Source organism: Catharus ustulatus, chromosome 21, assembly GCF_009819885.2.
Source record: "Catharus ustulatus isolate bCatUst1 chromosome 21, bCatUst1.pri.v2, whole genome shotgun sequence".
NCBI classification, from domain to species: Eukaryota; Metazoa; Chordata; class Aves; order Passeriformes; family Turdidae; genus Catharus; species Catharus ustulatus.
The window spans coordinates 7,014,529-7,028,592 of NC_046241.1; the positions used below are offsets into that span (position 1 = coordinate 7,014,529).

The 14,064-nt window shown below is 53.6% G+C and overlaps 1 protein-coding gene across 1 annotated transcript in view; it reads left to right on the forward strand.

Moving 5' to 3' along the window:
• Positions 1-14,064, forward strand: part of NTNG2 (netrin G2) — a 47,923-nt gene that overhangs the window by 18,891 nt on the left and 14,968 nt on the right. Inside the window, 1 exon segment of the mRNA XM_033077737.2 lies at positions 2,645-3,288. Within this exon segment, the coding sequence (XP_032933628.1) occupies positions 2,645-3,288 (644 nt within the window).

The following is a 14,064-nucleotide window of genomic DNA, read 5'->3' on the forward strand; positions in this document are numbered from 1 at the left end:
CAGCAGGAAGCTGTGTCTCATTAGCAGAGGTAAACAATTCCTCTGAACGTGACGAGTCAGGAGAGCATATTAAATATGTCAATATCTCAGGGTTTTTCAATCCCTACTCCAGAACAGCTTGTTGTGGCAGGAGAGGACCCCCCAGCATGGCTCAGAGCCCCACCACAGCCCAGCTGGCATCTCCCTCTCTTTGAGGTGGGGTGCCCTCACCCCCTGACCTCACCCACCCAAGCAAGCCTGAGCACTCCATTGATTTCCCTCGCTCAGTTATCACAGCTGCAAACAAAATAAATAAATAAACAAATAAACCAGCTATTTGCTTTCAAAACATCAACCTGAGCATGCATTTGTGAGTAACCTCCCTGCTGCAGGGTGGGCACCACACCTGAGCTCAGCATCTCCTGTCCCAGCCTTTCCTTCCAGCACACACAAAGGTGGCAAAAGCCACACACGGCCCAAGCTGAGGCTGTGACAGGAGGAACAAACCCCAGCACGGATTTGCAGCTTCACTGCCAGGCAGGGGTGTGCCAGAGCAAGACTGGGTTGAAAGCAGTTTGAGTTTTGACCTGTTTTAGCATGTGCTGCTTTCCCTGGCAGCCTGGTGCACACAAGCACAAACACAACGTGTGCTGTGCTTACAGGAGTCCCCTCGTGTCCCCTGCCCTGCTCAGGAGCCTGGTTCTCACCTACAGATAGCCACTCCCTGGTTTGTTTTCCCCCTGTGCTGACAGAGCAGCCTCCTGCCTTATTTACCCTGTGCTGTTCACATGCTGCTGCAGACAGAATTATTTGTGTCCTCAGGAGTTTTTCAGGGCTCCTGGGTGCTGTGGCCTCCACTGACTTTGCAAACAGTTGCTTGCCTTCAGTGCACATCTCTGAGCTCTGAGGAGGCAGCAGAGGCCCATTTTACAGACATGGAGTGGAGAAGCTCTAAGTAGTTCCCAAGACTTTTGGTTGCCTGGCTGGAGGTGGCAAAGCCCAGATTTTCCAGTGCACCTTGTATTACTCAGAGGTTTCCACGTTCAGAGCACAGCCCTGCTTTGCACCTGAGAGCATCCACTTGTACAAGGCAGATCCCCTCCTCTGCTGTGCCTGGGTATGCACAGGACACCCCAAAAGCAGCTCACAGCCCCTCAGACTCCAACAGCTCCCTAGGTCAAAGCAAGCCATGGACACAGGAGCAGCCCCTTCCCATACCTGCAGCAGCCAGAGACACAACCAACCTGCTCAGATCCACCCTGCACCTCATTTTTTGAAGCCTCAGGTACCAGTATCAGCTCCCCACACCCTGGCACTGCAGGAATTCCCCAGGGCCAGGCAGGAGCACGCTGATCCCCACACACAGCACCTCCCCATGGCTCCCAACCACGCACAAAGCACCCACAAACCAGAGCACAACATCCAGCTTGCTCTTACCTTGAAAGCTGCTGTGCTCAGGACAGCCAGACCTCACACCCCAGCAGGCTCCTCACCTCCAGCCAGCAGCTCTGAGCAGCTCCAGCTGCTTTATCACCTCCTCCTCCTCCTCTGCCAGGTGCTTCTGCCTTCCTGAGAAGGGTCCCACAGCAGCAGAGCCCGCTGTCATATCAATCCCTCTCCCTCCACAATCCTTTGGATTTGGATTCTGAGAGGGAGGCACAGTGACAGCAAAGAGATGCTTCATATGCAAAAAAAAAGAAAAAAAAGGATTTGCAGAGTTTTTTGTGCTCTGTACCCACTAGAACACAGCCCTACACAATCCCAAAGGCAGGTGTGACCCATATGCTCACTACTGGAGGCAGAAGCTGCAGGGCAGTGATGCTGGGCTTTAACAAACATATGAGTGAGCAATAAATGCATTGGCACAGCTGCCCACCCCCAAAAATTCAACATGTGGTGTGTGACCTTGACACTGTGTCCCAGTGCAGCTCAGCATGTGGAGGTGTGTCCCTGCCAAACACAGCCTGGCTGTGCACTGGCACTTGTGGGCAAAATGGGACGGCTGGAGGTTCTCCCCCACTGCTCAGGCCTGGAGGCAGCGGGCAGTGTCACCTGCATGGGATGAGCCATCCTTCCCACCCTGCTCCCTGTGAGGACCAAGGCACCAGGAGCACAAATCTCTGCTCTCTCTGCTACTGCTCAGTTCTGTCCCAGCTTGGAGATGGAGAAATTTGGTTTGTCTCCTCTAGCTGTGCTCAGAGGCAGCAGGGGGATGGTTCTGTCCTCAGCCTTTTCAGCAGCAGCAGCCATGGGAGGCAGGGGTGTGCTTGGGGGATTTTAGCCATTCAGTTCCTCCAAGGCAGCAGGGACGAGCACAGCTTTCCTAGGCTTGTAAATCAGCCAAGCTTAACCCAAGTTTCTCAGAGACCATCTCAGGGAAGGAGCTTTCTATGAAAATTGCCCTTGTGCCAAATTGAAAAGCCCTTTCCCAAAGGGCCTTTCAAAGGAAGCAGCTCAGCCGTTCTTACAGCTGAGGCAAAGCCGCATCTTTCTGCCTTAAAGTCGTTCTCAGAAACAGCATCCTCCAGAGCCAGGCCCCCTCCAGCTCAGCTCACAGCATCTAACCCTTGACACAAGCAGCCCAACCCAGCGTGTGTGTGCCCACGCTGCCCACGCCGTGCCCAGGCTTTGCTTTCCTCTCAGGTGACCGTTGTTGTTGTTCCAGGAGAACCCGTACCTGTGCAGCGACGAGTGCGACGCCTCCAACCCCGACCTGGCCCACCCGCCCAAGCTGATGTTCGACAGCGAGGACGAGGGGCTGGCCACGTACTGGCAGAGCGTGACGTGGCGCCGCTACCCGGAGCCGCTGCTGGCCAACATCACCCTGTCCTGGAACAAGAGCATCGAGCTGACCGACGACATCGTCATCACCTTCGAGTACGGGCGCCCCACCATCATGATGCTGGAGAAGTCGCTGGACAACGGGAGGACTTGGCACCCGTACCAGTATTATGCAGATGACTGCATGGAGGCCTTCAGCATGCCAGCACGGAGGGTCCGGGACCTCTCCACCACCAGTGCCAACAGGGTCCTCTGCACCGAGGAGTATTCCCGCTGGGCGGGCTCCAAAAAAGAGAAAACCGTCCGGTTCGAGGTGCGGGACCGCTTCGCCATCTTCGCTGGCCCCGACCTCAAGAACATGGACAACTTGTACACCCGGCTGGAGAGCGCCAAAGGGCTCAAGGACTTCTTCACCGTCACCGACCTGCGCATGAGGCTGCTGAGGCCCGCCCTGGGGGGCACCTACGTGCAGAGGGAGAACTTGTACAAGTATTTCTACGCCGTCTCCAACATCGAAGTCACCGGCAGGTAACGGCTGCTGGGTTTCTTTGGGCGTCTCTCCTCGCAGGGATGAGAAGAGGGTTCTTGCTAGGAAACTGAGCCATCAGCATTTCTGCCAACTGAGAGAGAACCTTTTCTCCCTCGAACAGCCCAGGCAGGGCAGCAGATGTGTCCTTGCAGGGAACGGCTGGGGCACCTCCAAGGCTGTGTCCTCCTGCAGCTGGTGCTGGGGGAGCTGGGACGTGGCTTGGATGGACACTCAGGGTCTGAGTTCCCTGCAATATCCTGTCCCAGCTGTGCAAACACAGCCAGATGTCTCGGGGGTGATGCTGGTGGATATGGGGTGTGGAATGAGGCTCACCCCACTAAAGTCCAGCTCACTGCCAGTACAAGTAGGGTGGGTCATCCCCAGTCAGTCCTGCACACCCTGAGCAGCCCCAGCCCTGGCAGAGGAAGGTTGGGGTGAGGGTAAACCCCCTGACAGATCTGGGGCAGAGGAAGCAGGAGGGGGTTTGTTTCTCCTGGGTTTTGTTTTTCATTTCTCTGTACGATGCCATATGTTACGTTATGACATCAACCAAAAAAGCAAAGTAAGGTGGAAAAGTGCCGAGATGGCTGATTTCCCATCCAGCTTGTGCGAGACTTACAGGCGAGAGGGGAACAATCTCCCCATCACCCACCCCAGGCTAACAAGCATCACCACAGCGACAGAGGAGCCGTTTGTATCAGTTCCAAACTGCTTGCTTCTGAGACTTGCAAGTAGAAATGTTTGCAGGTGCCACCGAGGCTGGCTTTGAACAGGCTCCAAGGGGAAGGAAGCTGCAGGGAGGGATGGGAGAGCCCTTGCCCTGGAGGCAGCAGTGAGGCTCTTTCTCATGGCGTGGTGCCTCTCTGGGACGAGCAGCTGTGGCTCTCAGCTGGGTTGGGGGCATTTTGAGGTGCCCACCGTGGGGACTGCTCAGGGAGGAGCCCTGGGGGGCTCAGGTATGTGGGCAGAGGAGCAGGAGAGCACCTCCACAGTGTCTGGTAAATTAGGACTAAATGTTTGATGTCAGTGTTTGTGCAAGGAGCTTTGGCTTCCAAGTGTGGAGATCAGCACAGATAACCAAGGACTTGTCACTGCTCCTGCAGCAGCCTGGGGACAGTTGATGCTTCAAAGAGTTAAAATCCTCTTGGTGTCCAGTGAACACCTTCCTCCTCCGAGCCATTTACCTTTCCTGCCTGCCTTGGGCAGGATTTGGTGCTTCAGTACTTTGGGCTTCAGGCCATGCTGGTGGGATTCTCCCCAGTCCAGCACCTTGCTCTCAGTTGTCCTCCTCCTCCCTCCCCAGCCCCTCATCAGCTTTAGAATTCACTGGCCAAATTTAATATCATTTAATAGTAGCTGAGATTGGTTCAAGACAGAAAATCCCTAAAAATTCTGTGAAAAGAGGCAGCTGGGGAAGGGCAGGAAAAACCCTTTCAACCCCAACCAAGGCTGGGGGAGTCACAATCTCTACAAGACATCCAAAATCCCACAGGCACCCCAGGGCAGCTGGAGGCAAGGATGGATACCCTGTGGAAGCTGCAATGCTGCTTTTTAGCCAGGGCCAACATGAGACAATCCTCTTACTTTATTTGAATAAAGGGAGAATAAACTTTATTGAATAAAGGGAGAGGCCATGGGGCATTCCCAACCTCTCAAATTTTTGGAGGAAGCAGCCTCCTTTTTATCCCAATTTCCCTCTCTCTTTCCCCATTGGCTGAGGTACTTGAGAGGTCCAGACTTCCCAGAACAACTGATATTTGAGATTCCCCTCTAATGTATAACCCTCCCTTCTAATTTTTAATTCTTATGGAATTTATGGTTTTTCCCCATTGTTTCTTTCATCTTACAATATCCAATTTCATATATCAGCAAACCCTCCAGTTTGTTTGTCAAAGCAAATATCTTTTTTCCATTCATCAATCAGTGGAATCCATCCCATTGTTTCTTTTGTCTCTCAGTGCTAGTTTTATCTATCAGCAAACCCACAGCTTGTTTGTAAAGACAAATCCATCATTCCTCTCAGCTGGGAGCAGGGGAAACTCTGAAATCTGCTTTTATCAGCCCAAACTCCAAGTTCTGAGCTACAGTGAGATGCAGATTTGCACAGCTCCAGCTTGCTGGGCTGGTTCCCAGGAGAGAGGGACACTCATCCTGGACAGAGAGAGGTCAGTGCCTGTCCTGTGCTGACTCTTCCAGCCCCCATGGGCACAGGGCAGGGAAGGTGAGCAGCTGAGGAGCTGTGGATAAGTGGTGGATAAGATGGAGAAGCTCCCTGTGAATTAACTCTGCTTCTGTGATTATTCCAGTCCCAGCAAGCAGGTTTTTGCACTGAAGAGCAATCTAATTCCAGCTGTAAGCAAAGCCAGTTACAGTGCAGGGACTAAAACCAAATTAAATCTAGTGTATGGCTCAACAAGGGATGGGTTATTGAGAGGAAGAGAGGAGAAATCAATGTGAGCCTGACAGGAGCACTGTGCAGGGAAGGGGGAGGAAGGGTGGGCAGGGATGGGCATGGACACACACTGCCTCTCCCAGGACATGTTGGAGGGACAGCAGGAAAGTGCCAAGCTAAAAGTGGGGTGGTGTTAGGGGTCCACTCCAGGGGGGCATGGAAACAAGAGGGAAGAAATTATTATTATTGTGAAGAAATGAGGGGTCAAGGGCAAAATGCAGCCAGAAAATTCCAGCTGGAGAGCAGAATGAGAGAAAATTCCAGCTGGAGAGCAGAGGGAGCAGCCCTGAGAGGCTGAAGGAGCTGTGCCTGGCCACAGTGGGTGGCAGTGCAGGAGCAGTGTGTGCCATTGCCTGTGTCCCTGTACCACACTGTTTTTGGTAGTGATGAGGCACCTGGCAGCTCATTTCCAGTTGATTTTCATGGCCAAGGGAAGAGCAAAACACTTTGCCCTCAGAGCAGAGAGCCCAGGGGGTTTCTTGTGCTGCAGCCTTAACTGGTGGCTTCAGAGAATTTTCTGTGACCCCCTCAGGCCAGGTACTCCTGGCCCCCACCCAAGCACACCCCATCCTTCACCCCTCAGCTTCAAAAGGAAAACCCCAAACCACAACCTGCCAGAGCTTTGGGGAAAAGCAGAGAGACAGAATAAAGACTTGGGGAAAGAGTTTTCTGCCTTATCTTGTCCTGTAGGCCAGAGGATCTGGTGAATCCTGGGGGTCACTGCTTCATTCCTGGTGTTGGTACAGTGGGTTTGTCCCTCAGGGTCTCCTCTGCATCTCCTCCTCCTCCCACAGCGATTCTCTGTTCATAGCTGACAATTTATTTTTACTCTCTTTCTTCTTGATATCTTTTTCTTTTCTTTCCCCCACCTCCCCCTTCTTCTTCTGTCCTGTCCCTATTGATCTGCAGAGTAACAGGAGATGCAGAAGAGTCAGGACAGGAATAGACACAAGCAAGCCCTTGGTCTGTGTGTGTGCCAGGCAGGGTGGGGAAGGGAAGTGGAAGGACTTTTCCCCACAGATCTCTCTACTCACTGCTTAATTTTCTCCTCAGTGCAGCAGTGAGCTTGGGCACGGGTGAATGAGCTTTCCCTGGCTGCTGGGGCTGTGGTGAGAGCCACTGGTTCTGCTTCCACTCCACACTGGGTCTCTCTGGAGTAATTTCTTCCCCTTCCTAACGTCAGTCACTGCCGTGCTCAGCAGGGCACGCTCCATCACGGAGACATTAATAAGCTGTAATTGGAGTTAATGTGCCATGGCCAGGACATGTGGATCCAGTTAGGAGAAATCAGATTGAGCAGAAGTGAATCAATTTTAGGCTGGTTATTAGGATTTCTCCCCACTCTGTCCTGCCCTGCCCCAGTGCATGCACTGTCTGTCTGTCTGTCTGTCCATCCTGCTGGTGATGAGCAGTCCCTGGAGGAAGGCAGAAGGAGGGAGCATCCCTCACCACTGAGAGCTCCACGGAGCAGAGCCTCTTCCTGGGCTGTGCTCAGGCCAAAGAGGCACCAACAAGATGAGGTTTCCAGCTCTGAAGTGACATTTCCTTTTCTCACTTCACCAATTGCTCTTCTTAGGCTTTCCTTGGCTGCTGCTTTGCTTACACCAAAAAACTGAAGGGAAAGGCCCTCTGTGCTCCCCTGCCTCTTTCCCTGGTGTGTTCTCTGTGCCGTGCATGGGTGCTCCCCTGAAGGATTTTCTCTCCACATGACTTGGAGAGCTTGCTAGTGGAGCAGAACAACTTTGGCCAGCCTGTTATCCTGGTGCCAGCAGCCAGGACCAGGCACTCCAGACCTGGAGGACCAAGGCCACCCCCAAAAGCTCCTCCTGCAATAAATGGAGCTGGAAATGCTCAGTGGTACTCACATGCAGGGGATAGATTTTTCTGCATTTGTGGTGAGTTTTGAGATGTGGAGATGACTGATGCTGTATTGCTGCTAAAGATGAATGAATTCCTGGTCACTGCCTCCTCTCAGTGAGGGCAGCTCAGTGCACTTCCCCTGTGGCTGTAGCTCAGCTCAAACCAGGGGTGCCAGCTCAAAGCACATCCTGGCTGTCCCTGAGCTGCTTGGGACATTCCTTCTTCTGGCTCTGTTGTGGGACACCTTCCAGCTGATCTTGACTTCTCCAGCAAAGCTGCCTTTAAATTGGAGAAAAGGTTTGGTCAGTGGAAGAGTCTCTTGTTGAGGGTCTTTGATTTTGTGTGGTGGCTGGTGAACATCTCTCCCTGAGGAGCAGGGTGGGACTTGGACCAGAGGGGAACAGGCAGGAGCTGGGTGAATGATCTGTGAGAGCAGGAGCTTCCCCAATCCCAGTGCTGGAGCATCACTCCCCGAACAGCCCCCAAGAACAAACCCAACTCCCCTGCAGCCCTCAGCCCACACTTGGCAGCTTTGGAATGACCACAAAACCAATGCAAGCACTGCCTGTGCCCGTCCCTGCTCCTTCCCCTGCAGCTCCTGGCAGACAGAACTCGGGTCCCAGGAGGCAGCAGCATCCTCGTGTCAAGGACAGCCAAGTCTGTGCCAGCCGTGTTCCTCGGCCCGTCCTCGCCTCCATGCTGGGCAGCCCCCGAGAGCTGGAGGCCTGAGCTTCCCTGGCATTCCTCCAGGCTGGAATTAGCTTGAGTTCGAGCAAAATCTTGCTCTTGGTCGTATAGTTAAATTAAGTTAATGTGCAACAACTGTTTGCTGGAGTCCTGCAAAGGTTTCTACCCTCACTGCAGCAAGGTGGGGAGGAAACTCTGAGCGGGAGGGAGGGAGAAACCCAGAGAGCTCCTCCCTCCCCCAGACGCTGCTGACACTTTGTCGATAGCCAGAGACAGATGCCCAAGGTCCTATTACCTGCACCTGGCTTTGGTTTGTGAAGGGTTTTATTCCCCCTCCGATTTTGTTGCCGAGTTGTGTCCGGCCCTGAGCAGATAATAGAATTTCATCGACAGACTGAGAAGGTGATGTATGTTAAAGCACTTAATATAAAGAGACTTCTACAGGAGCCCAAATTCAATTTGGCCAATGAACTCAATTGCAGGCATTATTGCATTCCAGGAGAAAGACCAAGAGCATTTATACACATTACTCTGCAAATATTTATGTTCACATATCCATGTGATGTCCTCTTCACCCTTCCTCCCTTCTGCTGGCCGACCCCCTAATGGGGAAGTTTGGTTTTATGTTTGCTTTTTAAGACAGCTTTGAATATAAATAATGTTCCACCAGTCAGCAGGATCTTGACAGCTGGTGAGTGTCAACTTATTTAAAATAAATAGCCTCTCGGATGGGAACAGCCAGCTAGCCTGCTCTCCACTTTGGCATCTTTTAAATGGTCTCATCTTTGTAACCCAAACCTCAAATCATTTCGGAGGGCAGCGAGGAGGGTTCCTTCCTGCTGGGAGGGCTCACCCATCCCTACCACACAACCAAAAGTAAAAACCCACAAGGAAAACAACCTGCTCACAACCCTCTGACCTAACTCAGGGTTTTTTTTTCAGTTCCTTGGCTCTGCACAAAGCAGTGAAAGCCAGAAGCCTCTCACCCTGATTCAAGCTGCAAAAACCAACATGTTAAAATGGCTTTTCCTCCACCATGGGCTTGGGGAAAACTCCCAGCCCTGCTCCTGGGATGAGCCATCATTGCCTTCTTCATCCTCTTGAGCCCTGCTCCAGGACTGGCAACAGCAAACCCTGCCAGAGCGATCTCCCAGCAAGGCAAATCCTGATATAAACGCTCTCCACAAAGGGACTGTGCTTCTTCCATGGCCCAGCCATTAGAAGCTATTTTTACCTGCTTCCACACGCACAGATGGGCCAGAAACAATCCAAGCTCAGCACCCGTTATGCTTTGCCCAAAAGATTTGCTCCCTGCTTTTGCTGAGCTGCCAGAACAGTTGCAAAGGAGCAGGTAGAAGTGGGTAAGTGATGGCCAGGCAGCTGCCGGAGCGTGCTGCGAGCAGCGCCGGGGATGACAATAGAGAGATGGAGAAGAGTTATTCATGTTTCCCCGAGAGCCCAGATCAGTTGAAACATCGTTTTCCTTGGGGACGGAGAGGAAAGAGCTCCCTTCAAACACATCGTCCCGTGAGACTCATTAAAGGCTCATCAATTACAGTGAGAGCAAACAATTCCGGGGAAAGCTCTGATAAGCTTTCCTCCGGCCGGCAGTCATTAGCGGCTCTCTGAGCTGCCTCAGCACCAGCAGAAAGGGAGCAGGGGGGCAAAGCCAAGCCCGGGGGGGGAAAGGAAGGACTGGGATGGCTTGGAACCCAGCAGGATGGGACCAGCAGTCTCCAGAGCATCCCCATGGCCATGCAGAGCATCCTCATGGAGAGGAGTGTGCACCCTGCGCTGGAAAGAGGCTTGCAGGGGAGTTTTAAAGTTTTTAAGGAGCTCAGGGCAGTCAGTGTTGTCTCATGGGAGCTGGGAATGAGGCACAAGGGGATGGAGCAGCTCTCTAGGTCCTCACCCAGCAGTGCCAGCACCCCAAGGCTGCCCCATCCCTGCAGGAAGGGAGAGGAGGGATGAGGAGATGCTCTTTGCCTTTCCCTGCCTCCCTTCCCTGCTCTGCAAGCGGGGTTGAGGACAGAAAATGGGGTTGCAGAACAAGTAAGAATCCTTGGAAAGAAAACAAAGGGCTTTTTAAAATTACTTCAAAAGTCATTATTAATGAAAGCTCAGGGAAAGGGGCTCCCAGCACAGAGGGAGGTTTGCTGCAGGTTTGCTGCACTCACCGCCTTCCTATGTGTGGGCATCTCCTTCTCTCACACGTGGGCTTGGCACCAGACACCTCTCCAGCAGCTCACTGCTGTGACCTCCAGGATGCTGACGTGGAGAATTGCAGAAAAGTGTTCTTTATGGCAAAAAAAAAAATAAAAGAAAGCAAGAAAAAAAAAAAGGACACTTTCCTGTAAACTTTCCTTGGCGCTCCAAGCTCTGTGATGTTCCCTGGTGGAGGCATTGGCAGCATCAGAACCACACTGCACCACTCTGAGGAAAGCTGAATGACCTGCACTGCAATAAACTCATAAATACCCCCTTGTGCAAACTGTAACATCTTGGGGCACACATTGCTCCGACCACTCCTGCTGGGAACAGTGTGAGCTGGGTTTTGTTGAATGCCAAGTGCAGTGGTGTGAGCTCCTGCCAGCCTGGTGCAGGATGGGTGTCCCTGGGTGCTGAGGGCCCTGCTGGGGCTGCTCCCCACTACTCCACAGGCTCTGAATGCCTTTTCTAGCACTGTCAGCACAGCCTCGACCCACGAGCCAGAGAGGAGGAACACTCCCAGCTCCCCAGATCCCTTCCAGAGCCAGAGAGACCATATTGCAAGCAGCACTTTTCTGGAGCAGCCCTGGGGCTGGAGCAGGGCCATGGCTGCCTTCTGCAGGACACAGCGCAGGTGTCTGCCCCGCTGCTGATTTTTAAGCCTCATTGCTAAGTAGCTCCTAACCTTTCCCTTCATCCTCTCCTTCCTGCCATGGCTGGGCGCCGAGGAGGATGAGCAGGAGGAGCAGCTCCCACCCAGGGGACTGGGCTAATGCCATTTACTCCAGTCTCCAGCAGCTGAGTCTTGGCTGGGGAAAGGCAGGCACAGACCATCGGCGTGTCCTTGGGCTCTGGGCCCGGAGGAGGAGGCACAGAAACCTGAGGAAAAGGTTGAGGCTGATCCACAGAGCTGCAGGAAGGCCAGGATGCAGAAACCTCTGCCCAAAATGGGCTGGCTGAGGGTGCTCGGCTGTTCACCATTAAATAATGCAGCTGATTGATTGGGCTGGAAAGTGCTGTGCTGCAGGGTCAGCCTGCTGGGGTTACAGTTCCCTGCTTAGATTGATGATCCTCAAAGGTCGGATTCAGAAAGCAATTCCCTGGTAAAATTGATCCTTGGGATAACAAAACTTTTGCACGGTGGCAAAGCACCTAGCAGTGAGAAAAATCAGTGACCTGGGCACAGGCAGGCAAGGTGAACACTTGCCTCTGCTTCCTCTTGACTTAATTTTCCCTGTTTACACTGATTATGAAGTGAGGGTCTCCCCTGGGAGGAGCTGTGCTCTATCACACCTGGCTGGGGGACATCCATGAGCTCCCTCCCTGTCCCCATCCCACTGGGCAGGAGGCAGCTGGGGCTGTCCCAGGAGCTGGTGCTGGGCTCCCAGCCCTCCCCAGCAGCAAGTGAGCAGTGTGTGTGTGTGTGTGTGTGTGTGTTTAGAGCAGGCACTCCCAGCTGCCTCCTGCACACACCCATGCCTTGGCCAGGCTGGGTCCCACTGGAGCCAAATTAATGGTAAACAGGTCTCACCCTCCTGCCCTGGGAGCCAGAAGCACCCCAAAATGTCTGCTTGGCTCCTGCCAGCAGCAAGGATGTGCCACATGTGGAGGGGGTTGGTCGAGGCTGCCTCAGGCCACCACGGGATGGCCACCCAGGAGTGATGTCCCCACTGTGACCGGACTGTGACTCACAGGGTCAAACACTGGAGCCAAGCACCATGCTCCACCTCATCCCAAACTTCAGGGAAAGCAAAGGGTGTGACAGTCCTTTCCATCCTTGTTCCCACTCCCCTGGGGCTCCTAAACCCCCCTAGGCTGGATGCTGAGGCTGTGCCCCATCCTCTCACCCCAGCAGAGGAGGAGGGAGGAGAGCTGCAGCTCCCGAAGCTTTTGCTGTGTTCAGGCAGGGCCCAGAGCAGCAGTGCTGAGGCTTTGACCTGCTTTAACCTGCTTTAACCCACTATCTTGCCTGCTTTGCTCTTGTCTGCTCGTTTTGAAGCGCGAGAAGGAGGCCACGCTGTGTGGACGCTGAATAATTCAGAGCCAGGCTCCGCAGCACCCTGGGGCTGGGCAGCGCCTCTGCCAAAGGCTGGGACAGCTCAGCCCAAACCCTTCCTCACCAGAGCCTCAGCAGACCTGCAGCATCTGAAATTCAGCATCCCTGCTGGCTGTGGGTACCAGCCAAAGCCACTTCCTTGCCCTGGATGCTCGTGGCTCGCTCCCAGAGCAGCAGTGCTCGTGCTTTCAGCCGTGACGCCGCATCTCCAGCCCTCACTCACACACGGGTTCAAGTGCAGCATGCTGAGTGTGGCTGCCTCTGCTCCCTGGGCCACGTTTTCTTCTTCCCTCCCTTTTGAGAGGCTGCAAAATTCCCTCCTCTGCTTGGTCAGACACAGGGCAGGGTTGTAAGACGGGGAGAGATTGTTCATCCAGCTTATGCTTAGCCTCTGAGCGGGGTTTGCTAGAATTAAGGGCAGGGAGGGGAGGGAGGGGTAAAAAAGAAATCATACATGAGGTCAGCTTATCCAGCCATGCGTGAGGAGAGCACAGCACAGGCGGCCTCAGAGGGTCAGGCAGGTGGCTGGGGAGCTTCTTTGGGGGCTCCAAGGGAGAGGGGGAGAGGCACCAGGAGCTGGGGGCATGCGCAGCAGCAGCGCCCAGACTCAGCTCCCAGCCTAATCCAGGCTGTTTATCCCAGTGCAGACAGAGCACAAGGAGCAGCAGGCCATGTTCCCTCTGTCTCCCCTGCAGGCAGTTCATTCCCTCGGCTCTGCATCTCCTGAGCCCTGGAAAAGGAAGCGCTGCCCCATCAGACTTCTCCACCCTGCGCAGAGGGCACAGCATTACTGTTTTCTAATGCTTCTGCTTCTGAGAGTGTAAATTATTGCACAAAGCAGGGAAAACCATCGGGCTGTGCTAGGGATCGGCTGTCTGGAATGAAATGAGATGTTTTGGTCCCCAAAGTCTCTCTGATGGCCTCAGCTCAGGCCCAGGAGTCACCAGAGCCACGTGTGAGTTATGGGCTCAGCCTCTGCGCTCTGCACAAGTCACCTCCGGAGTCTGAGCAACAGGAATTATTGTGCACAGAGATAATTATTCCCTGCACACTGCACTACAGCTCATTAAAAGTTTCTTAATGTTTGCAAATTGCTGAATAGCGTTTTTAGTTGTTGCCTTCTCTGATGAGGCGGGGACTAGCTGGTGGATTCTGGTGGTGGCTTGTTGCCTGTGTTATTTTGGTCACAGCAGGCTGGGGCTATGCTGCACGGAGGGAAAAGAGTTTGTGCTGGGCAGCCATGGGAGAAAATGCTGCTGGCTTTGGCACAGTGACAGGGGGCAAGGGCTGAGTGCCACCAGGGTCAGCCCAGCTCCTCCAGCCAAAGGCAGAGACTGCTTCCAATAAAAGCCTCCATCTGAGGTTATTACCCTGTAACATGTGAGTGACTCCTTCAGGGTGTCTTGGCTGCAGATGTCGGCCTGCCATTGAACAGCCTGTGCTCCTCAATCAGTGGGAGTGAAGGGTCTCATCTTGGACGAGAGGCTGCAGATCTGCCCTGAGTGAGGAGTG